The sequence below is a fragment of the Chaetodon auriga genome, chromosome 15 (genome assembly GCF_051107435.1).
Source record: "Chaetodon auriga isolate fChaAug3 chromosome 15, fChaAug3.hap1, whole genome shotgun sequence".
Taxonomy (NCBI): Eukaryota; Metazoa; Chordata; class Actinopteri; order Chaetodontiformes; family Chaetodontidae; genus Chaetodon; species Chaetodon auriga.
The window spans coordinates 3,145,803-3,168,750 of NC_135088.1; the positions used below are offsets into that span (position 1 = coordinate 3,145,803).

General features: G+C 44.5%; 2 protein-coding genes across 4 annotated transcripts in view; one reads left to right on the plus strand and one right to left on the minus strand.

Moving 5' to 3' along the window:
• Positions 1-6,829, minus strand: part of lig3 (ligase III, DNA, ATP-dependent) — a 15,075-nt gene extending 8,246 nt beyond the window's left edge. The window contains exons 1-8 of one of the 2 annotated variants that reach the window (XM_076749989.1): positions 6,608-6,829; positions 4,180-4,730; positions 3,028-3,156; positions 1,999-2,226; positions 1,758-1,909; positions 1,450-1,616; positions 577-654; positions 317-485 (exon numbers count right to left, since the gene is read on the minus strand). In XM_076749989.1, the coding sequence (XP_076606104.1) occupies positions 317-485; positions 577-654; positions 1,450-1,616; positions 1,758-1,909; positions 1,999-2,226; positions 3,028-3,156; positions 4,180-4,702 (1,446 nt within the window). In that variant the 5' untranslated portion in view covers positions 4,703-4,730; positions 6,608-6,829. Of the gene's footprint in view, positions 1-316; positions 486-576; positions 655-1,449; positions 1,617-1,757; positions 1,910-1,998; positions 2,227-3,027; positions 3,157-4,179; positions 4,731-5,707; positions 5,807-6,607 lie in introns of those variants that run through there. The other variant, XM_076749988.1, reaches the window with a different exon arrangement.
• Positions 6,830-6,964: 135 nt separating this feature from the next.
• On the plus strand, positions 6,965-22,948 carry tmem248 (transmembrane protein 248). 2 transcript variants are annotated; one of them, XM_076749990.1, is made up of 7 exons: positions 6,965-7,334; positions 9,015-9,173; positions 9,791-10,079; positions 12,385-12,535; positions 13,452-13,635; positions 14,555-14,736; positions 15,740-22,948. In XM_076749990.1, the coding sequence occupies exons 1-7, from the start codon at positions 7,332-7,334 to the stop codon at positions 15,795-15,797; spliced, it is 1,026 nt and encodes a 341-aa protein (XP_076606105.1). In that variant the 5' UTR covers positions 6,965-7,331; the 3' UTR covers positions 15,798-22,948. The 2 variants fall into 2 exon arrangements, with proteins under 2 accessions (XP_076606105.1, XP_076606107.1); XM_076749992.1 differs by having other exon boundaries at positions 14,555-14,698; positions 15,740-22,946.

A 22,948-nucleotide genomic window follows, 5' to 3' on the forward strand; every position in this document is an offset into this window, starting at 1 on the left:
TGAGCTGCTTTCCTTGTATGAAAGATGGCACATGAATAAATAAATATCATTATTGTTGAGTTAAATGATGATTCAGGCTCGGGGCAAGTTTCTGAATTTGCATTAAAAAAACCTTCCTGTTCAAACAGAATCCAGACTCTGTTTGGACGGCAGTGACTTCACCTGCTTTGTACTGAATCACATAAAGACTAAATGTGTAAAATAGGAAGAGCTGTTAGAAACTCTGTGTGTGTGTGTGTGTGTGTGTGTGTGTGTGTGTGTGTGTGTGTGTGCGCGCGCATGTGCACATTCTTCCCATTTTAGCTGTGGTACTCACCAGCATGGGCTGAACAGGGGTCATGAGTGAGGCCTCCACAGTGAGGAGCTTCCTGGGTCCTGAACCATTAGACGCCTCCTCTTGATTCCTCAACACCCGATAAATCACGTCGCCCAGATTACGCGAGGCCTTGAAGGCATCGTAAGCATTTGGATCCACAGCATCCAAACTGCACAACAGGCAATGAAGAGAGAGGAGTTTGAGCTTGGTGTGAAAAAATAACCTTCAAAGTGCTGAAAGAACAGAGTGAAGACACTTACACGTGTTTCGCTCCAGCGTTCATCTTCAGGTCGTGTTTAATGAGTCGAATGATGCATTTCAAGTCGTTTCCAGTGCATCTGTGATGAAAAAGAATGCAGATTATTTCATTAGGGTAAAACTGAAGGAGCATCACAGGATGTTATGACGCCACGACACGAGCAGTGAATATAAAAGAACTCACAGAAACAGTCAACAATTCAGAAAAAGACAAAGTGTCAGACAGACAGGAAGGCAGTTTCAGCTGGCGAGGCTTTGCTTTGTCCTGCCGTGTCACGACACTCGCAGACCTTCAATTCAGTACAGCACAAAATAATCCTTCAGTCTGTTTGCAGGCAGCAAGCTGCAATTTCTGACAAATAAACAGAGTCCCGCTCTGGCATCGGCTGCTGTGGAGGGCACAATGTCAAACGAAGAGTCTGTCTGTCTGTGTGTGTGTGTGTGTGTGTGTGTGTGTGCGCGTGTGTGTGTGCGTGCGTGCGTGCGTGTCTGCGTGCGTGTGTTTGACATGCCCGAGGCAGACAATCGAAAATGAAGGGAAAATTGCAAAAGACAACAAATACCAACAATAAAAAAGCAGTGCAAGCAAAACAAGTGGGAGCAAACGATGGCAGCATTTACAAACACGATGAGAAGAAATCACAAAATCCGTCCTCCTGCCGTTTACGCGTTTGTCGGAGTAATATGTCTGCTGTTTAAAAACCTATATGAACGCTCACCGACAGACCTGCAACCACCATAAAAACATGACGAGGAGAGGAGCGGCTGAATGAAACAAAAAGGCTGAAGATGAGCAGGTCTGCAGAGCTTCATCATGTTCCTGAATCACCTCATCTCTGCTCTTTTACTACCCAGTCATTACGATGACGTCTCACTTTTTGGCAATGTCCTCCAGCTCGGTCTGCTGCTCGTCCTCCTTGGTCAGCTGGGCGAGGCGGGTCAGGCAGGCGTCCACTTCCTGGATGGTCAGGAGGCTCTTGGCGGCCGCGGGAAATGATTTACTCTCCTCGAAGAACATCCTCACCGTCTCCGACACATCGCCCTGAAAACAAAAAAATCCCTTAAAAAACGTCTTTCCAATCGAAGAATATGAATCAAACTGAAGAATTTTAGTTGTAAAATCAAACACTCAGCACATGTGGTGAACATTCACAGATGATCAGAGCTCCTGTGGATCACAGACCTGCTCCAGATCGCGCACCATATCGTCCTGGTTGCATCTAAATATGCGGCTGAAGAGCTTCACGATCTGCTTGTCGTTCAGGTTGTAGACGCTTTTCACGACGCCCGGCAGGAGCAGCTTCACCGTCAGGTAAAGGTCCCCATGGAACTTATCTAACCGGGAAGAAAAGCAGATTTCAGGTAAAAGGCCTCCGATTCTGTCACACGCTGAAATCTGAACAAAAACCGATGAAGACACCGACCTCCACCTGAGCCCTTCTTCAGGAACTTTTCAATGATCTGCGTCTTGGTGTTGTAGCTGTTGTTTTCGGCCACCATGGCGCAGAGCTTGCGAAACTCTCGCAGGAGGCAGTCCTTGTGCTGGGGGTCACAAAGCTGAGCGGAGAGGGTGCTGCCTTGGCTGACTTTGGCAGGGGAGGAGGTGGAGGGTCCCGGGCTGGAGGTGGAGCCGGAGCCGCTGGCCTTCGCAGCTGACGGTGAAGGGTAGAAGTACAAGTGATGAGACGATTTCACAAAGCGCATTTATTCTGCTTGGACCCACAGTGTCAAGTTCATTTTATCCTGATCTGAACGGTTTCAATGACTAGCTGTTACTTTCAGAATTTATTGACCACTTTTAAGGCGATAATTCGGTTTTGGAGATTTTTTTTTTAGTCTTTATACTTTAGCTTAATGCTAACAATTACTCTGAAATATTTTCAAGTTAAATTACAGTTTTGAGCTGCTGTTTCCAAAATACAAGCATTAAAACTATCGAGCATCAAAAAATGTCTCGTCATTCAGCACCACATTTGATGTCTAAGGAGTAAACCTCATCATCGTCAGTGAGCCAATACGCAGCATGCTTGCACCCAGATTTAACAATGTGATGATTGATTGGTTAGTGAACTCATAGAAACATCTGCTCATCAGTGAGTCCCTTCACCACATCGGCCACCGCGGGGACGGATGACCTGCCGCCGAGGTGGAGAGAGGTCTCACTCTGCCACTATTTCCCAGCACCACAAACACCACAATGGACTGGGCAGACTAGACAGTAGACGGTGTACTGCTGCTCTCTGCTGTTTGTTATTAATGTTCACTTTGAATGTGCAAAACAGAAATCTAGCAGACAAAACTGTCAAAGTAGGGAGATTTTTAGAGAACTAAAACCACTGAAGCAAATCTGAACCATCCTCTGAATATATATATATATACAGCTTTCTAAAAATAATCCTCCACTCTCACAGTACATTATGTTCAATGCTTCAGTTAATTTTTTTGTATTTTACCAGTGAAGCCGGAGAACTTGCGTGGAGCGTTGACAGATGGGTCTGCAGGTGGCGCCATTAGCTGCCCGGCGGCGTTCATCTTGGCCTGCACCTTCTTCTTTGGACTTGCGTTGACTTTGGCCATCAGGTCTACAAGACAAGACGAACAATTTGAGCACAAACAATGAACTGTTTGACATGAGAGACCAAACTTTATCAATTTAAACAAGAACAAAGACGTCAGCAGTGAATGAGCTTTGAAAGGATCCACCTGTGTCATGTCTGCCTTCATATACACTATCACACCTGTATGTCAGTGCATACACAATCATGTACAACACACACACACACACACACACACACACACAGTCTTTATATGTGTTCTGTTGTTTTAAGTCTTTTGTTGCTCCCGTCCCAACTTGTTTGAAACAAGTTGCTGCATCAGAATGAGCAGATATTTACAAAAATCAATGAAGCTGATGAGCTCAAACAGTAAATATATATTGTCTTTGTGCTGTTTTCAGTTGAGTGTATGTGAAGAAGGATTAGCAAGTGATCACATTTTGTTTCATTTATGTCTTATATAACACCACAGCTTTTTAATAATTGGGGTTATAGATGTTCTGGTTGAACAGGTCAGTTGACATTATGAGCGATGGTGTGAGACACACCTTACATGGTGTTGAATACAATTCATTCATTGTCATCACTGGATGTTAAAGGCACAAAAGTAACAGCAGGAACACTTTTTTCAGAGATATCTGAAGTGAAACCTCTGGATTATGTTTAATCCTCATCTCTATTATCATTGTTATATTATTATCCCTTTGGAGGAGGGAATGAATCGACTGATGCTCTTTAACAGGTTGTACAATATTGAAGGTCGAGGTTCTCTCAGTATCAACACTGCACTACAGCCTTTCTTACTTACGATTTTCCAAAAATGTGAGTTATGTGTGATCACGTTAATGAGAAAAATCTTCCTTTTTATGTGCTCCCTAGAAAGGTCAAAGGTCAGTGCCCCAGTGAACTCACTAGAATCCACAATAAAAGGTTATGCGTGTATAAGAGGACACATAAACAGTTTTATTAGCTGTTAAGTGCTGAACATTACTGAAAAATATGGCTTTTAAACAGCATAAAAATGTCTTTTTGAGTGTGTGCCCGCCGTACCTGAAACATGTTTATTAATGAGCTCCTTGTCTTCATCCTGCAGCTCCTCCCAGCCCTCCAGATCTGTGATGTCCTCAATCTTCTTGGTGGTGGCTCTTGCCCTTTCCAGCTTCTCAAAAATGCACTTCACATGGTACCATTCCTTCATTTCTCCAGCAGACTCGCTGAAAGGGTTTGGCACAATCTTCCCTATGCGCACTATGCCCTTTTGAATTTTGTCCTTGCATTTCTTACATCCTGCGGTGCCTCGCTTGGCGTATTCCACGATGAACCTCTGCTCTGCCATATCCAGCTCGCTGAAGAAACACTGATGTAGGGAAAGCTGGGGAGGACTGTTTTGGAGGAGTTTGTGTTTGTGGGATACAGTTGAGAAATGATGGATTAGCTGGGAAAACTTAAACACATGAGCAGCTGAAAAGGCTCTACACACTGTCCACAGGTCCTGACACCTGACAGGTGCTCCAACGGGTTGTAGGCCTACACAGAGAGTCTTGTAAGCTAAAAAAATAAGCCGTCTCTGCATCCAGTTTTGACAGTGGGAAAGTTACAACCTAAAGAAAGCAAAAGGAAATAATGGTTAGAGAGATAATTCATTTTTGTTCTATATAAAAGGGTCGTTTTGGCATATCAGACATTACTAGAACTATCAGAGAGAGTAAAGGTACCTTAACCAAAACCGGTGCCTCATATCGGCATTCATCTCACAGTGAAAATACAAGTATAGCGGTAGCAATGCTGCCTCCCAATACACATTAGAGGTAAAAGTAAGTCCCAAAAAGTGAGCCCAAAGAAATGCACTGATTCTTGTCCCAGGTCATCACGACTCTGGAGCTACTGGTGCTAGGTTTTCTCTCGTCATGTCTTTAATCCAATATACTTGATTAGATTTAATGACACTGCCACGCATATAGGACACATCTAAACACAAACAGCTAGCTAACAAGCTACACTAAACAAACATAGCATATATTTAAAGACATAGTGCTACACAGCTAAACACGAATAGCTAACGTTAGCTATCGCGTTATATTTAAATAGCATAAAGAGTACAGAAATAGTTTTATACGTCTAAATTAAAATAGCTAATGTTAGCTAACAACTTATACGAATAGAACGCGGTATAAAGAGTACAGAAACAGTGCTACACATCTAAATACTAATAGCTAACGTTAGCTAACAGGTCACACGAAAAGAACTGAATACAGAGATGGTGGTATACATTCAGACAGTTTAATATGAAAGAGGAGATGATGGTGTGTGTAATAACTGACAAAACGATTTCTGCTAATCCAGTCGTAAATAAACAGAAGGCCAGACAGTTTTAAGAACCAAACAAGTCTTCGTATTCAATGAAAGTGACAACAAGGCAGTTTTTTTCTAGCTAACTGGTTGATTAGCTTTAGCCATACTCTCTCTGATCCACATACACATTCAAACTGTTAGCTTTGCTAGCAAACACACTGAACGCCAACTATTAAAAATGAGTTGACGTGTCGTTTATAAACCTGCATATATTTAGCTACCATACCTTGTAGAAGCTCAGTAAAGTATGATAGCACTGTTTTCATTGCTACCCTTCCTCATTGTTGTTAGCCAACTGTTCATCAGTGTCAAGTGTACCAGAATTACATTACAAAGATAAAACATACTTCCGGCTTAGCTCTGCAAAATAAGAGCTACAATACCGACAAATTTGTACTTGACTTTTACAATAATGTTTAAATAAGTGGCAAACCCTTTTCACAAAGTCCATACTGTTTCCCCATCTTATAGACATGTGAGCTGCCTTGTTTATTATAATCGGTGAAATTTGTTTTGCTTTATTTCGAAGGATCGATAACATATTTCCGTGATCCTGTTACGGAATACGTACATCTCATTAGCTTGACGCAACTAGCTAAAGCTAAGGTGGGTACAGCATGGGAAGCAGTGGCTTTGTCACGGCTTCACAACGCTCGATGGGTTCATACGGGTTCATTGACCTTTAAACATGTAGCAGGATGTACTACCGCCATCTGCTGACGAGGAGCACTTCACATAGCCACAGACAGCTAAAACTCCAAACTGAATAGATGGTGTGTGATTATTAAACAGGCGTACATGCTCCAAAGCATGTACCGTTTAGGGGTGGATCAAGGCAGATCAATCAGCATGTGAACCCGAGCATCTTGAGCTCTCGGTGGTCAAGAAATAATGGTAATAATCATATTTTGTTAGCAGTGATTTACAACTTGCCCTGCCAATTAATGTAGAAAAACGTAGAAGTTACTAATTTATATTGGTAGTGATGCATTCAAGGACTCCTAGAAATGTTACATCAAATGGACTTCAATCATCACCATTCACTTGGTCAGAGAACATGTCATTCATCCTTTGATAGGTAGTTTACCTCAATCATAATAATAATATATTGTTGTTGACAGTGTACCTCCTTCAGTAATCGATACTTTCATCTCTTCATGCATTGCCATCTTGATCTTGTTTCCTTGCAGAAAAAAAGCTTTAACAAACTCAGCAGTTCTAAACAAAACAAAATGATGTAGCTGATGAAACAGAACATGTGAAAACATTAAACACGCCAAAGAAGAGAGTTACAGACGCGAAACAAGCATATCTAACGGATAGTTGCGCAACTCCTCTCGCTGATATATCACCGACAGGAAAATCCATCGGAAATTTGTAAACACGCTGAACGCTCTCTCGTCGTCTACGTAAATCGCGTACGCAGGAGCACCATTCAATACACTGACGAACAATTTCCGGCGCACATCGTACGGAAATAACGAGAAGGCGGCGCTGCGACGATATTACTACGCAGTGCAGGTACGCGGAGGAGATGTCGGCGGGGAGGACCCAACATTATTGACGTTGTTCCAGTCTGAACGCAGGAGATATTTCTCACCAGAGCTGCAGTGAACTAATGTTATAGAGCGAAGAATGGGAAGGAGTATCCGCGGTGTTTCTTACGCTGAAAGCCTGGCTGTCTCTACCGAACACCGACTTTCGCTGTTCAGCGCTCTTTCCAGGAGGGAATAGCTTCGGGAAAGCGAGTAAGCTAGCAGCACAGGCTAGCTTCGCAGCTAAACCGCTGCCTTATTGTGGCCCGCAACGAACCGCCCAGCTAGCATCCGTCGCATGCACAGAAAGAAAAAATGGTGAGAACTGCTCAAGTGTTGTTGCATTACATTTAACCAGCTATGTCGGCAGTGTTAAAAGCCAATCTTTAATATGTCAGCTTTGTCACGCTGTTGTCACATCCTGGAAAAATTGTCACAGGGCCAGGTGGCTAGCTTACCGTGCTACAAGGTTGACAGCCTCTGTCACCTGGCTGCGGTCTCTCGGATGGAGGGACAAACAGCGTTTAATGCGAAACCTTTGCAGGTTAAAGTTATCGTGTTTAACACCAAATGTCTCCACGTTGTAGAGCTTGAATTACAGCTCTCTGAGGTAGCAGGGGTCGCTGCTAGTCGATAGCATTTACGTTATTTACAGTTTTGCTCCAACAAAATGTCAACTTTTGAGTCCTCACGGATCGCTGCAGCCCAGTTTTGGGCGATGAGAAAGCAGCGTAGTGGACCTCCATGAAACCAGTCTGTCTTGCTGCACTGGGCGCACAAGATGTTTTCTGGAGGAATATGGGGAAAGGTCGTGCAGAAGCAGGTACCTTCAGTGTCTCAGGTGGTGCAGAATGATGACGAGCGGCAGGACTTGACCTCCCGTTAAACTCACACATTCAGGGTTATTATTATTATTATTATTATTATTATTACTGTACGCCATAATTAAAACACAGACAACCAAAGAGGCTGAAACTTAAAAACTACCTTATAAAACAGTTGCAGCGGCTTTCATGTGCAGAGATTGATAATCCTGTTTTTCTTTGATATAACACAAAAAACACCTTCTTACTGCTCTGTAGTTGGTGCACAGTTGATTATAAGTATAAAATATTGTGCATTTTAAAGTAGGGCTGCACCCAACAATTGGTTTCATTGTCCAGTGATCTGCTGATTATTTTCTTAATTAATCGATTAGTTAATTGCTCCATTAAATGGTGAAAAATGTCATTCAGTGTTTCCCAAAGCTCAAAACGAAGATCTTCAGATGTCTTGTTTTGTCCACAACCCAAAGAGATTCAGTTTATTGTCATAAAGGAATAAAGAAGCGGAAAATATTCACTTTTAAGAGGCTGAAATCAGAGAATTTTGTGTCTGTGTCTGAAGTTTTCTCAGTGGTTCCACGCTGAAGATACTGGTCTGTTCTTCAGGAGTTTTGACAAAAGATTCATTTTTTGTAAATTTGTCTTGAGGTGTGATGTTTGTGCTCTTCTAAATGAAACATCTGGTCCATCTGCAGTTGATTAACGAAGCAATTTAAGTGTTTGCCTTTTCAAATGGGGAACTTGGGAACTTGAACACATCACCGTCATCCTGCAGTATAAGTTTAAGTAACTGTAATCAGGCGTGATGGATGATGTTTTTTTCTCTTTGTCAACATCTGTTTTAAATCTGAAAGAAGTCATCTGATACTGACTCAGACTAAACTGAACTACCTTTGATTTTTGCATAATTTTAACCCTGTCCAGGTCTGCTGCTCACTTAAACCCTTTAAATATTTAATAAAGTGCTTAAACAGCCAGAGGCGACCATTATCCATTGTTCAGGTCAGGTGTGTAGATCTTTCACTTCATTATTAATGATGAACACATCGATCATAGAGATAATAAACTCTTTAAAGTGTCTGTCAGTGCTCATTTTTCACCGCTGTGAGAAATCCCTGTCATACGTGAGATTATTGCTTAAACGTTGGCACCTTGTGTATCTGTCCACGTGCAGGTGTACCTGTTAAATCCTATAGAGAACCTGAGAAGCTACATCAACAACCGTCCACCACTGGTCATTTTCATGATCAGCGTCAGTGCAGTGGCCATCGCCTTCCTGACCATCGGTTATTTCTTCAAGATTAAGGAGATCAAGTCTCCAGAGCTGACAGAGGTGAGTCTCATCCACACAGCGCTTTAGGAGAGATGAAATTATACAGTCTGCTCCATTAAGTGTCTCTCAAATACCAGAAACATAAGGTCACAGCTAATGCTAAATGTCAGTTCATGACCTTTGTGGCCTGCTTCATGCCATGAGGATGCCCAAAAGTTTGAACCATGTTGCATCTGTGCTGTGATCTGTTCAGCCTTTTCTCGTCTCTCCCAGCTCAGCCCTGAAGGCTAAACAAAGCTCATATTGGCTTAGCACAAGGGGGAATTCAGGTTTTCTTCACGTACTGTGCGAGTTACTTCATATAGTGCATTTTGCCCTTTCTACCTGTCTGTTATATACATGCACCTGTAAAGATTACAATGTGCATATGTGGAAATAAACCTTTGCATGTGGATTTGAACAGGAAGCATATGCAAATCAAAGGGCTGCCTTTAGTATCATACCTGGATAGAAAAAGTAGTTTGAGAAACAATTTGCCAATATGAAACTATAATATCACAAAGCAGGCTCTTCGCATGGCGTCCGCCCCTCACGTGGGAAAGTTTAATGTGAGTTCATGGACAATCCCGCGTGGAGATCAGGTCATCAATCAGTAATTAAAACACTCTCTCTCACAGGACTGGAACACCTTCCTGCTGCGCTTCAACGAGCTAGACTTCTGCGTGTCGGAGAACGAGACGATAAAGCACGGCCTGAACGAGTCGACCACGCCGGAGAGCATGGTCGTGACCAGCGGCCAAGCTCGCTCCAGCACCCAGGTTCCCCTCCTGCTCGAGGACTCGGGTCCCATCAACATCTCAGTCCCCATCACCCTCACGCTGGACCCCCAGCGCCCTTTCGGAGGCTACTCTCGCAATATCACCCACCTGTATGCCACAGTGCTGGGGCAGCAAGTTGGCCTATCCGGTGAGTTCCCCTGCGGTCAGGGTTCACAAAGAAATCCATGTGTGTTAACAGGAAATCAGGCAGGACTGTGAGGATTAACCAGTAACTACTGCAAAATCAACACAGGACTCAGAGATGCGGCCACATCAACCTGAAACTGTTAATGAATGTCAACATCAATCGTGAGGGAATCTCAAATAACTAATCTGTGTGTGTGTTCATACCTGCTTCACACAATTCCACTTCCTGAAAGAAACTCCCACATTAAAGAACCCGTCCAGCACATACAGCATCGCCACAACTCTCAGTGAAACTGCACTTTGTTAAACACGCCATTGAAGGATGAAGTGCACCTTTGCATTACAGCCTGCGTTGTAAAAGTCACGCCTTGCAGCTGCAGGTTGTGTGATGCTGCACACACGACAGCTGCCTGCAGTGGGCTGAAATGAGGGAAGACAGTCTGCAGATGGAGTGAACGGCACATCTGTTTAACTGCACTGTTGACTCACATTCATTACCCTCATAAAAACATAAAATTGTCACGTGTTGTGTATGTTATTGGCTTGGACTTTTGTGTGGCAGCCGTCTGAGGGCTGGAGTTTGTCCTCTTAATGGGTTTTAATTTACCTCTTTGTGTGGTGACTCGACGTTAACGTGGTGAGCAAACAGTGGCGGCGTTGTGTAACGTTAAGCTGTTCCCATTGGGCTGCTCCTCCTATAGGTTTCAGGCCGAAGGCTTTCACAAGGCAGGGCAAAGTGAGACGCCACCGGCTCCATTGTCTACGTGCTAAGCTATACGTTTGTGAACTCTCACTTACTTGTGTGTTTTTCTTTCCTTTTGTTTTGACTCCATAGAGAGAGAAATTAGAGGGATAGAAGAAAAGACTGCAGCACAAAAACTTGGCAGGTTTCAGGCTGCGTTTAAATCAGCCAAATGGCAAAGTTCTGCATCTACTTTAAGCGAATAAAACTCAAGTTCATACTTAAATGTCATCTTTGAAGACTTCCGAATAGACCCGTCTTTGGTACTTTGTGTGCGTTGACTCTCGTCCAGTGGACATTAGGTTGTTGTGAGGATAAGTAAGATGGTTGCATTCTTCCACACGAGCGACGGAGCAAAACTCTGCATGTCTGTCACTGTTCAAATGGGGTTATATCCTTTTTACAGCACGCCACATTATAATTAATTAATAATCCCATCCAGACTGGCTTTATCTGTGGTTTCAGCCCTCTGCCAGAGCACATTACAGCCCCAAATACCTGCTGTGTATTGACTAAAGTACTAAATGTACTTTATGCTGCTACAGTGGCTACAGGTTTAGCTGTTTGCCAGCAACATGTACCCTTGTCTTAAATTTTAAAGCCACTAGATAGACGAGCAAAGCCAGTAAGGAGCTTTGCAAATATTTAATTACCTTGAGCAAATAGTCCTGTCTAAATAAGGCTTTTACTGAACACGAGATGAAGAGTGAACAGAGGGAATGCCAGCCTGTTGTTTTATAGAAGCCCTGCAGAAATCAATCCTTCATGTTATTGATAAGATAATAGCAACGTTTTATTTATAAAAACATGTAAATGTGCATCCAAATCTTTTGTTTAATAGAGCATCACATACTGTATGCCAGGTGTTACTTTGACATCTGGTTTTCTGTGTAAATGCTCATCTTGAGTCACGGCTCTTGAACATTTTGAATATTTTTTAAGTGAAGTCTTTGAATTTTACTTCACCGAGGGCGATGCTGAACGCGTGCACCAAGCCTTCAGATGTATGTGACAGAAATGAAATGTTGAGATGACTGGAAAGATTCAGATTTGCTCGTCCTCGTCGGTCGTTTGACTCTCCTCGTGGGAGCCGGAGTCCCTTTTGTTTCTATCCTCAGTCACACCCAGGAGTCCGCTCCCTTTGACTGATGCTCCTCTAATCCTCTTTGCAGTGTGATGGATATCCCCTCAGTGTGTGCAGTCCTCGGTTATCGGGGGAGCAGCTTGGTGTGTCGTCAGATATCGCCGCTGTGGCTCTCGCTGGTGGCCTGCTGTGGGTGTTGTATGAGCTCTTCAGGCTCTTTTAGGCTCTGATAATTGTCTGAGATCTAGGAGGCGCCCCTCTTTGGGCCTGTGGCCTGTTTTAGCTTGATCCCGGCTAATCCGAGGCAATTATTCTTATGTCGGCACAAAACAAGTAAGAGAATGTGGACGTGCGAGTTCGAGGCGTATGAATTGTGGCCATCCGTTGCTCTCAGAGAGATACTTAAGCTAAAACTGTCTTTTCTCTCATCTTTGTTATTTCCTAACAATCTGTTATGCTCTCTCTTGTTTTTGTGCGTAGGCCGGGAAGCCCATGAAGAAATAAACATCACTTTCACCCTGCCTTTATCCTGGAACTCAGACGACTGCGTGCTGCACGGCCACTGCGAGCAGGTGGTGTTCAGCACTTGCATGACCATCACTGCGGCCAGCAATATCTTCCCAGTCACAGTGTGAGTTGGACTGCCTCCCCGACGCGTAGGGACACACTTTCTGTCTCTGCCTGGAGCTGCATGACGCTGACAAAATGCAGTCCAGCACTGTGTGGCTCATTTCGAACAATGGTTTGGGTTCAACTATAACAATGTTGATAACTGGCAGCAGTTAGATTGTTGTATTTTCTTGCATGCTGTTGTTCAGACTGAGGCACCGTGGTTGGACCGCTGTGCAGTCTCCATATGTTTGTACATAAGTTAATTAATTTTCCATCATGATAACTTCCAGTGTTGTTTCCTTGGAGGTCCGATCGCAGTTCCACATGCTGCTGGAACGACGCGCGTTTCCTGCAGATGTCATCAGCTGTAAACATTGAGCGCTCATTCTGTGTCGGCTGTTGTCTGGCAATGTTAAACTCTGATCCGCTGCTTTGATTTCAAGAAATCTACTGCAAAATCCAATTTCTCAGCGAGTGAAAAACACCTCTCTTCTAGCTCTCTAGCTTTGTTAGCATGTAGCTCGTAGCATATCTAGCCAGCAGTCGTTGATTGCATTTGAGTTTGTGTCTCACGGTGCTCTTGCACGCTCATGCATGAGGCTCAAGTATGATTCCATTAGTGTCAATGTGAGCGAGAGGAAGTGGCCTCGTCTATCAAATCACAGCTTGCGTGGTGCAGATTTGGTGAAATGGGCGCCAGGAGCTCTGCAGCCTTCAGGTACAAGCAGTCGCATGTATTGTCGGACGTTAGCGCTGCAGCTCGTGCTCGTTTAGGGTTCGTCAGATAGGTTTACTTTCATCAGACGTTAGATTTGACCGAGTTATTGGTGGTTTGTCGCTGTGTATACATATCACATCTCACTGTATGATACTTCACACTGTGGGCGCCTCCATGACACCAGCCAACAGACGTCAATCTTCGCTTTGGTTTGCAGGCAGCCGCCGCACTGCGTCCCAGAGACGTACACCAACGCCACGTCTTGGTACAAGGTGTTCACCACAGTCCGCGACTCGGATACCAAGTACAGTCAGGACTACAACCCCTTCTGGTGTTACAAAGGAGCCATCGGGAAGGTGTACCACGCTCTCAACCCAAAGCTCACTGTCATCGTTCCTGATGTGAGTCACCGCCTCCTTTTTTCTGATGGAGAACATCTTTCAGACTTTTTATTTGACAGGTTCACATGCTGTTATTCATTTTGTCTCCTCTGTAAATCTGTGCAGTAAACCAGGTTTTGGTGAGATTTGATTGGTTTCCAGGCACTGTGTTAGAAGACGTGTGGAAGTAGAAACTAGCTTTTAGTAAATGAAACGTCTGTAATTCATCTTTCTGGCTTTGTTTGAGCAGCTGTAGAACGACATTTACTTCAACCTAATCACTGGTTGACCTGAACAGACGGGCTCTCAGGTGATTAGAGGCGCGTGCTTTCACGTTCATTTTCATACCTCGACTATGTTTTCTTTCTCTACAACATTATATTTATGAATTCACCAAACAGAGCTGAATGATTGTGTGTTGGAGCGGTTCAGGTGGCGTATGATCGCTCCCTCGTCCTCTTCTTAGACAAGGTGAACGTGGCCGAACACAAAGCCTGTTCTCAAAGCCAGAACAGTATTTGTTCTATACGGATGCTGGTGGATTGTTCCAGGGTTACAATGGTCCCATTGAAGGACCACAGCTGGTCTCTGAACGGTCCGTCGAGCCTGAAAACGTTTGCTGCCTCGGCGCAGTTACCTGATCTCAGCCCACTTCGACGCACAGATTCAGGAGACGGCCTCCTCCATCATCGGCGGAATAACAGAGGAGTGCATTCACACCCGACGTCCACGCTTCCTTCCTGTGTTTGAGGAGCTTAAACATCCGTAAAGCTTCTGGAAATGCTTCAGTTTGTCTGTAATATCAGCTGGTGTTGAGTTGTGTTAAGAGCAGCCATGTTGTCATTCAGGTGGTCCCACGCTGCACACCTGCAGACGTGCACCCTGTGAGATGCACTGTGGTCCTTTAAACGTGATCTTTCACTCTGATCTCTCTCACCAGGATGACCGTTCCCTCATCAACCTGCACCTGATGCACACAAGCTACTTCCTGTTTGTCATGGTCATCACGATGTTCTGCTACGCAGTCATCAAGGGGCGACCCGGCAAAGTACGACAAACCAACCCTGACTTCTGCCCTGAGAAGGTACAACAGACACCAGCAGTGCTTTATGACCTGAACAGGTAGTCCAAGCCAAGCATCGATTGACCCGTGATTGGTTAATGATTGATCCGATCAAACTGCTGATTCTCTGCTTGTTGTGCCAAATGCATCCTGATTGTTTAAGAATTAAATCACATATTATACTGTTCATGATAGCTAATATGATTTATTGCTAATTAATGCTTTCAGTGCTGATTATAGGCGCAGGTGTGTTGTTTGTAACTCCACATTAAAGCTCTAAATCACTGCTAAACACCGCCGGTGGTCCTCAGATGAGCCTGATGTGTTCGTCTGCGCTCGTCCTGTTTAAAACTGATCCACTGACCCGACAGCGCAGGACGTGTCCCGTTTAGATCTGATTCTGTTGGAGAGCAGCTCCACTGATGAACTGGTGAGCCTTTAACGTGGAGGCTGCTGTTCAGAGAGCTCAATGTGCTTTACAAAGATGAATTTGGGGAGCTTTAAAGGCTAATTCCAGTGTGAATTTAGATGTCCTTCACTTTGATCGTGACATTTCAGATTTGGTCTGACTCACAGGAAGTCGGCTGTAAGCGTAAGCCTGCTATTGGCCGACTAGTTCAGCCGGCATTCTCCTCCCCGTCGCTGCTCCCCGAGCTGAGCGCCGCACAAGATGACTATGATTTGTTTAGAGAAACACAAACAAGCCAGAGAGTCTTTCCCCCGTTTCCAGAAGGATAATGAGTCCAGTGCTGACGCAGCAAAAAGCAGAGCGAGGAGATAAAGTCTGGCTGAGTGAGACGAGTCAGAAAATATTTTTAGTGCTTTGTTCACAGCAGTGGCTTCTTCGCTGCTTACTGAGGAGATCTGATGTCCCATCCATGAACCAATGACCACAGCGCATGTTGGCGTTTACTGAGGTCAAAACGACCAGAGGAAGTCCGATCGAGCTTAAACTGAAAAGCTTTGTGTGTGTGTGTGTGTGTGTGTGTGTGTGTGTGTGTGTGTGTGTGTGTGTGTGTGTGTGTGTGTGTGCTGCACTAAAACCCATGTCTTCTGTTGCAGGTGGCGTTGTCAGAGGGTTAAAAAGACATCAGAGGACTATGTCAGAACTTACCTGTAACATGGACAAACTCAAAGAAACAGAAGAAATAAAAATAAACCAGTTGCCTCGTGAACCCTGGAAATACAGTGAGGGACACGAACGCTCTGTGAATGCATTACTCTGCAATGTTGGGTTTCTCCAACCAAAGATATACAAGTGCCTGTATCTGTCGTGTAAATATTTGTAGGAACTCTGATACTCTGTGCAAATCCTCTTTCTTTTCTCGATTGTTTTCTTGTTTTGCCTGAGTCCCCTCGTGCCATGTCAGAACATGCAGTACATAAACAAAGCAGAAGGCCAGATCCGAGAACGACAGAACCGTTTTCCCAGCAGTCATTCGGCCTCGTTTACCCAGAGAGACGCTGCGTGGCGTGAATGTTTGGAGACGTCGGAGCATCTGTGATGAGGAAGCGCGATGTTTAGTCCCCTGAGGCGCGTTTCAGTGATCTAAATACACCTGAAATCTGGAGGTAATCTGCGTGAGGATGCTTGTATTTCTGAGTAAATCTCCAGTCTGCACGTCAGCAGGGAAGCGAACGTTTAGCCTTCACTCTGCGGGAGACGTCTCACCACAATTTGCATAAAGTCAAATGAGCTCGTTCGATTTAAGTCTCTGTTATATTTGGTCTGTACCAAATTAAGCGTTGCGTTGTGTCAGCAGATGTGACGCGTTTAGATGATTGCACTGTACACATTAATGTTTGGACAGAACAGGGCGTCAGCGCTCACGCTAACGAGCTCGCCGTCTCACTTCCTCCGGCTCGGAGGCGCTGAAGGAAGCTGCAGAGCCTCCTGCGGTTGGTGTTGAGTTGTTTGCTCTTGGCTTTGGGACGAGTCGCCGTTGTCGGATCTGATTTCCTGCCTTTCGTTCTCCTTCCTCTGTGGCTTCATCACCTGCAGTTTTGTAGTTTTTGGCTCGGAGACTTCAGCGACGCCGTCTTCTCTGTCGCGCCCGGGCGAAGCCAAACGTTCTCTTGCCTTACCCACGGTGGACTGGCTTGCTTGAAAACGGTCGGGGAGGTGGTCCTCTGCCCTCCCGACGTGAACTCGCCGGCCCCTTCTTCCGCAGCCATCCTTCATTTCTTCCTTCCAGCGTGAGGAGCCTGTGGTTCAGCTCGAACTCCTGACCTTTGTCCCGTTCATGTAAATGTCAAGTGGCCCTTGAGTTGTTATATTTTAGGATGCTTGTGCTTTTATTTTGAATCATTATCAGTTGCACATCTTTTAAGTGTTTGCGTCGTCGGTGCACCTTTAGATTTCTTGCACATTTTGTGTTTTTTGCTCCTTTTGTCCACGGTCAGCCGTGACATTGAACTATACGTTTCAGTTGGCCTCCTTCTGAAAGTAACTATAATTATGTTAGTATATATTTATATAACTATGATAATATATTTATGATTAATTCATTGATTCTTTTTTTTTATTTTGTACAACAGCAAAATGTGCAAAAACTCACCTGGTGTGCGAATGTGTGAGTGAGTTTGGGGAATGTTGGGAGACTGGCGGCGGCGTTAGGCTGATTCTGCCCGTTTGTCCGACGGCCTGCGTGACGTTTCCGGCTGCAGCTTTAAGGATCAACTTCACGCTCTTCCAGTGGTCACATGGTTCACACTGCGAGAGCACGTCTGACTTTGACAATCATTTATTTTAAATGAACTTCAACTCATATTTGCAATAAAGGAAAAAAACCGTAGTTCTCTAATTGGAGGTTAAGATTGTTGTCGTCTACACTCAAACGTAGAATCTGTTCGATTCCCTCGGACAAACCTTCAGAAGAGTTTAACTCCGCCTCTCGAGTCCGTCACCTTTGACTTCTTTTAATAGCGATTACTGACCTGTTTCACTTACCTCTGTGTGTAACTTTGTTCCATGATTGATGTACCCGTTGAATGTACTTTTTTTATAAGCAGCATAATCTCAATCTTAAAATGCAAGATTTCCAAGTGATTTTAAACTTTGACGTAGTTTTTTTTTTTTCCTGTTTCAGTTTCAGAGGCTTTACTTGAATTGTGTTTTTGTTGGAGTGGTATTCATATATTTTATCCTCCGGTGGCGAGAGCGAATCTCTTGTCACGCTGTTGTATCAAACACTTTGTACATTTGTTTGAGTTGTGTGTGTGTGTGTGTTAAAGGTTAATGAGTGAAAGGCGATGATATGCCCCCCCCCCATACTGAATGATGCGAGGACAAGTCTTCCTACTTCTGAAGTGTCGTGTTTGAACTTGGATCTGTTGCTTTCACTCTCATCTATTCCTGCGCTTTCACAGGACTTTTGCTCTTTTTGGAAGATTTGGCAGCTCAGACATTTGGAAATGTTTGTGGCGTTTGGCCGGGTGAAGATGTGAATGAAGCACGCCATTTTACCGCCAAACCATCACGGTTTATGTCGACGACCTGCGTTTACCTGCTTCCAGTCCCTCCCTGTGTGACTCACCGTGTTCGTTTTGGGTTAGAACTGCAAAATGCCTTAACATTGTCCAGTTCCACTTCGCTCCACATATCGCATACTGTAAAACACCCCGGCAGATCCAAACACTTCTGAGCTGTGAGAAGCTCACATCGCCACGCTTGTTAAGTGCACATTTAGGGAAATTGAGTTTAAAGGAGCAGAAGCTTGCTGTCGTAGTTCTCGACTTACTCCAAATATATCAGTAAAGACTGGAGTAAACTCACAGGAGCCACGTTCTCCTTCGTTGCTTCATCTCACTGTTCTCGGCTTTACATGAAGCTCAACACACCGGCCTCTAATATAAGGCCTCCACTTCGCCTCGTTATCCTTTCTGTCATGTTAGTAGCGCTTACAGGCAAGTATTAAGCCAACTCTGTGCCTTCTGCACTCTCCAGCTGCATCCTCCCTGTACATACAGTAGATAGGACAGTAGGTTTAATGTGGCTAGAACTCCATTCGAACCCTTTCCCTCTCCAGTGGAACTGCTGTAAATGAACTCAAGTTTAAATAAACTGTCTCTGAAAGTTCAACATCGCCTTGTCCCTGACCCTCCTTCTCTCCGCCGCCGCGGATTTTATCTGTTTCTACGCGGAGATTAATGATCTGCCAGTGGAAACAGAATTAACTCGCTGGCGCTGAAAGCAGAATGCTGTTAAGGACTGGAAGGGCTCAAGCTGCAGGAGTCTGCTGGTGATGTGCTGCATTTTTTGTTATTGTCAACGATTCCAGTGAAAAGAGGGAAGCCGACAGTGTGTTAGTGCGATAATGCAAATCTTTAAAAGCAGCTCACAGATCAACGGTTTCCCTAAAACAGCTGGGCTCTGTAGTTTTTATCAAGCTGTTCTCATACGGGAGTCGTGGGTTGATGGGCGCTAATGAGAGCTTCCAGCAGCAGGATGGTGTTTTCAGCATAAACTACGCTACCGTCACCATAATGAAAAGCTAACACAGAGCACTCCAACTTGTTTTGCTCTTTTCGTGAGATTTGTTGACAGTAAAAAAAAGTCTGATTCTTTAAAAAACTGATGAAAGACGCTTTGAATCCAGCACACAGGATCAGCGCTGGTTGTGTTTGGAGGAAACGATGGAAGTTCCTCACAAACTATTCATCAGTGAGCTTCAAAGGGCAGAAGGCAGCAGGGCAGAATAACCAATCAGGCCTCAGCATGGCAGACGTGACGAACAAAGGTCAAAATAACCCTGGAGATCCAGAACCACCGAGCAAACTGATCCGGTCTGCTCCAGTGGCAGCTCCTGAATGACTCAAACAGGATGGAGGTGGAGGTTTGAAGCCCTCACATGATGGCTGTCACAGGCTGCAGACAAAGAGCCGCCTCCTCTCCAGAGTTACCCAACATTTGACCAATTGGCAAAGATCGATGAGGCATGCATCCACTGACCGTAACTTCACGGTTTATTATTAACTCGAAATCTGGCTGTAGCCACTCGGTCATGTTCTGGACATGCAGTGATCTGTCTGTGTCTCGATGACTATTTCACAGACGTTCGTGGTCGTCAGAGGATGAATCCTGATGTTTTTTGGGTGCATTGCTGTGAAGTTTGGTCTTCAGGATGAATTGCAGTCACTTTGATGACCCCTTAAGGTTTGATCTGAAGCCATCATCTGGCCAAAATCTACCTTTGTCCAATACTTTGGCAGAACAGCCTCACTTGTACTTTGTGTTTAGTGCTAATTAGCATGCTAACACTAAGGTGGTGGATATATTAAACATACTGCAGCTGTTAGCTTCACCAACACTGGCTCTGATTTTAGCCTCTGTCAGACTGTTCGCTCATACACTGATGTATGTTTTTGTCTCTTGGAGAGTCGGACAGTCGTGGTGATGACTGTGTGTCTCTCAGCTCATTGAGATGAGCTTATCAGCGATTCCCACGTTGAACGTTGAGTTTTTAGATGGATTTTGTACCTTTCAGGCAGCCACTGGCCACTCACCACCGCTCTGGTCCTTTCAGCTTCAGGACAGGTTGTGTTGTTCAGCACTGACGTGTTGCTCCTTCATATTCATTTCCTGAATATCTGCTGGCGTCCAGGAGCTGAGCAGAGAGAAGAAACAGCTCTTCAGTACAGTGCAATAAAACATGTTTCATTAATCCCCCCTCACACTAATACGGCCAGACACAACAAGGTGCCCACAACAGCACCAGCTGAGGCCAGACTGGTTACGTCAGTCATGATGGATGCTGGAGGATCCCAGTCAGGAGGGTTAACGATGAGTTCAGCGCAATTAAGTGGTCCTGCTAACCAGCCTGGGTACTTAAAGCTTATTCCTGTTGAAAAACTATTAAAAACACATAAATCCACCACATTGTTGCGCTGGGCGACATTTCATTAGCAGAAATACAGCCACTCTAAGTCAGTCCCATAAAGTCCATCCAGCTGCTGTAAACATTCAACCTGAGGGTCGCCGGAGCTTCACGGTGCAAAATAAATATGTACAGTAGGTGCATGTGTCAGCATTTTATTCATTTCTGTGAAGAAAACTAAATAAAATTGCTGTTTTTAAAGGTTAGATTAATATTAAAGATGTAAACGTTGAATAATCTCACAGGATGAGCGTGTGATGAGACCTGAACACAGGCTACATTCACGTGCATTAAAAACAACCAAAGAGCTAACAGCCAAGCATCGGGAGGAGAAAACACTGAATTAGTCAAAGAAGACGCCAAATTAGTAAATTTGGTTGTCAAAAATGTAAAATATACATACATAATACAGAGAATTGTATTAAAAGTTCCTAAAAATATCAGGAAATTTCATGTCTGACGCAGTTTTCACAGAAAATAATCTGCTCCTTGCAGGCGTTGCATTCACTGTTTGGGCTAATTGTAGGATTTATAAGTTGTTCTGTGGTGCCACTTTTATGCATTCAACATAATATGAAATATCCCTGAAACAAGTCATTCAGGGCTCGTCAGTTTACTCAATGATGAAGAGGTCCCTTCAGGAAAAAGGTTGGGAAGCTCTGCGTTAGAGCACCAAACCGCTGAAAATAGTCCCGAAAATCCATTCACTCCTGTCTGCAGAACATGAAGCTGCATTTTTGTGACTGACACATGAGCCAAAGTAAGCAGCAGAACACAGCGTACTGCGAATGAGGAACATTTAAAGACTGTCCGAGCAGAGCTGAGCGGTGACATGTAAGACACACATGATGGCTGAATTCAAGTGTGAACTCAGAGCGCGGCAGCTGACTACAGATCAGCCACTTAGCAGTGCCAGCAGCACAGGACGTTGGAGTGGAGGAGGTGGAGGGGGACGAGACAGGAAGCACATGAAGATGCTGACGTCTGTTTGCTTCTAATATTGGATGAAGAATGGTTGGTGAAACCCACTGGTTGTCACCAGCCTTTCAGCGTCGTGGCTCAGAAACGGGAGTGATTGGTGTTCAGTATCTCAGCCTGATGGATGGATCCAGACAAAGACTGGGGGTGAGCGGGTTTCAAAGATAGTACAAACCAGTAAGAAGATCCAGAATCAGCCTGCCAAAGATAGACCGTGGTTATTTTGTGTTGTGTGGAGCAGCCAAAACCTGCATTACCTCTCCAATATCCATCCTTACACGGCTCAAAGAAGACGGCTTCAAAACAGCTCCAGGCACGGAGCCACGAGACCTCAAACACTCAGTTTTGATGCCAAACCTCCCCACACGGCTGGACCCTCCTGTGTTTGCCTGAAAGTGAAAGAAAATTGGATTTATTGACTGCACATGACTATAAATAACCCGACTTTCTTGGCTATATAAAGCAGCTTTCTTTTGAAAAAATGGTTTAACTTGTTCTTGTTTAATGTGAGCATCATAGTGACAAATCTGCAGGGAATTATCACCAGTTTTTAGTCTCTTTTAGCTCATTATTTTGATTTTCCAGCCTGCAACTCGGTTCTTATCAACAGCAAAACAGCAGGAGCTGTTTTCAGCCACAAAGCTCTGATGAACCCTCTCTGCACTACCTGCCCAGCACCAAACACAAGGCAGGAGGTGTTCGGCAACTATGGTGAACATAGAGACGCTCTCACCAGGTAAAAGAGACCAAAACTGAAGAAAGTGAGAGAAAATGTTGAACTTAAATCATCAAACAGCCAGAAACCTGATGTGTCTGCTGGACGCTGAGCATCACTGCTAACCCGCCGAACCACCTTCAGAAACGTCTTGTTTTCAGTTTGCTCTGCCGCCTCATAAAAATCAATAAACGCTGCTTAAGATGCGGCAGGAAATGTCATCAATTTCCTGTCTGTGAGGAGGAGCAGCCAATCCACAGACGTGACGTGCACCGTGTCATTTACACCCAGAGCTACAGACACACGAGCAGCAGCGTGGATCCACCTCTTCAGGTGTCTGCAGCTCCTCCTGACGGTGACGCGGGGGCACAAAGAGCTTTTCCACGGCAGAAACAGGTGTCATCAATAACGTTTCTAACATGCCGGCTAATGGGAAACCGGGTAACGGGACACTAAATGGAACCGAGCCCTGATTAAGGACATTAGTCACACCTGCGCTTCTCTGCCATGACACCTGTGAAAAAGGTCTGAACGCTGAGACTTTCCCTGAAAATACTCCAGCACAAGTAAAAGTCCTTCGTTCAAAATCCTATGAAGTAAAAGTATCCAAATGTATCTAAAGTATCAAAGTAAAAGTGCTTGTTTTGTGATGAAACATTAGCTACACTGACAGATTATTAAAAGCCTGTTCAAGCAACGATG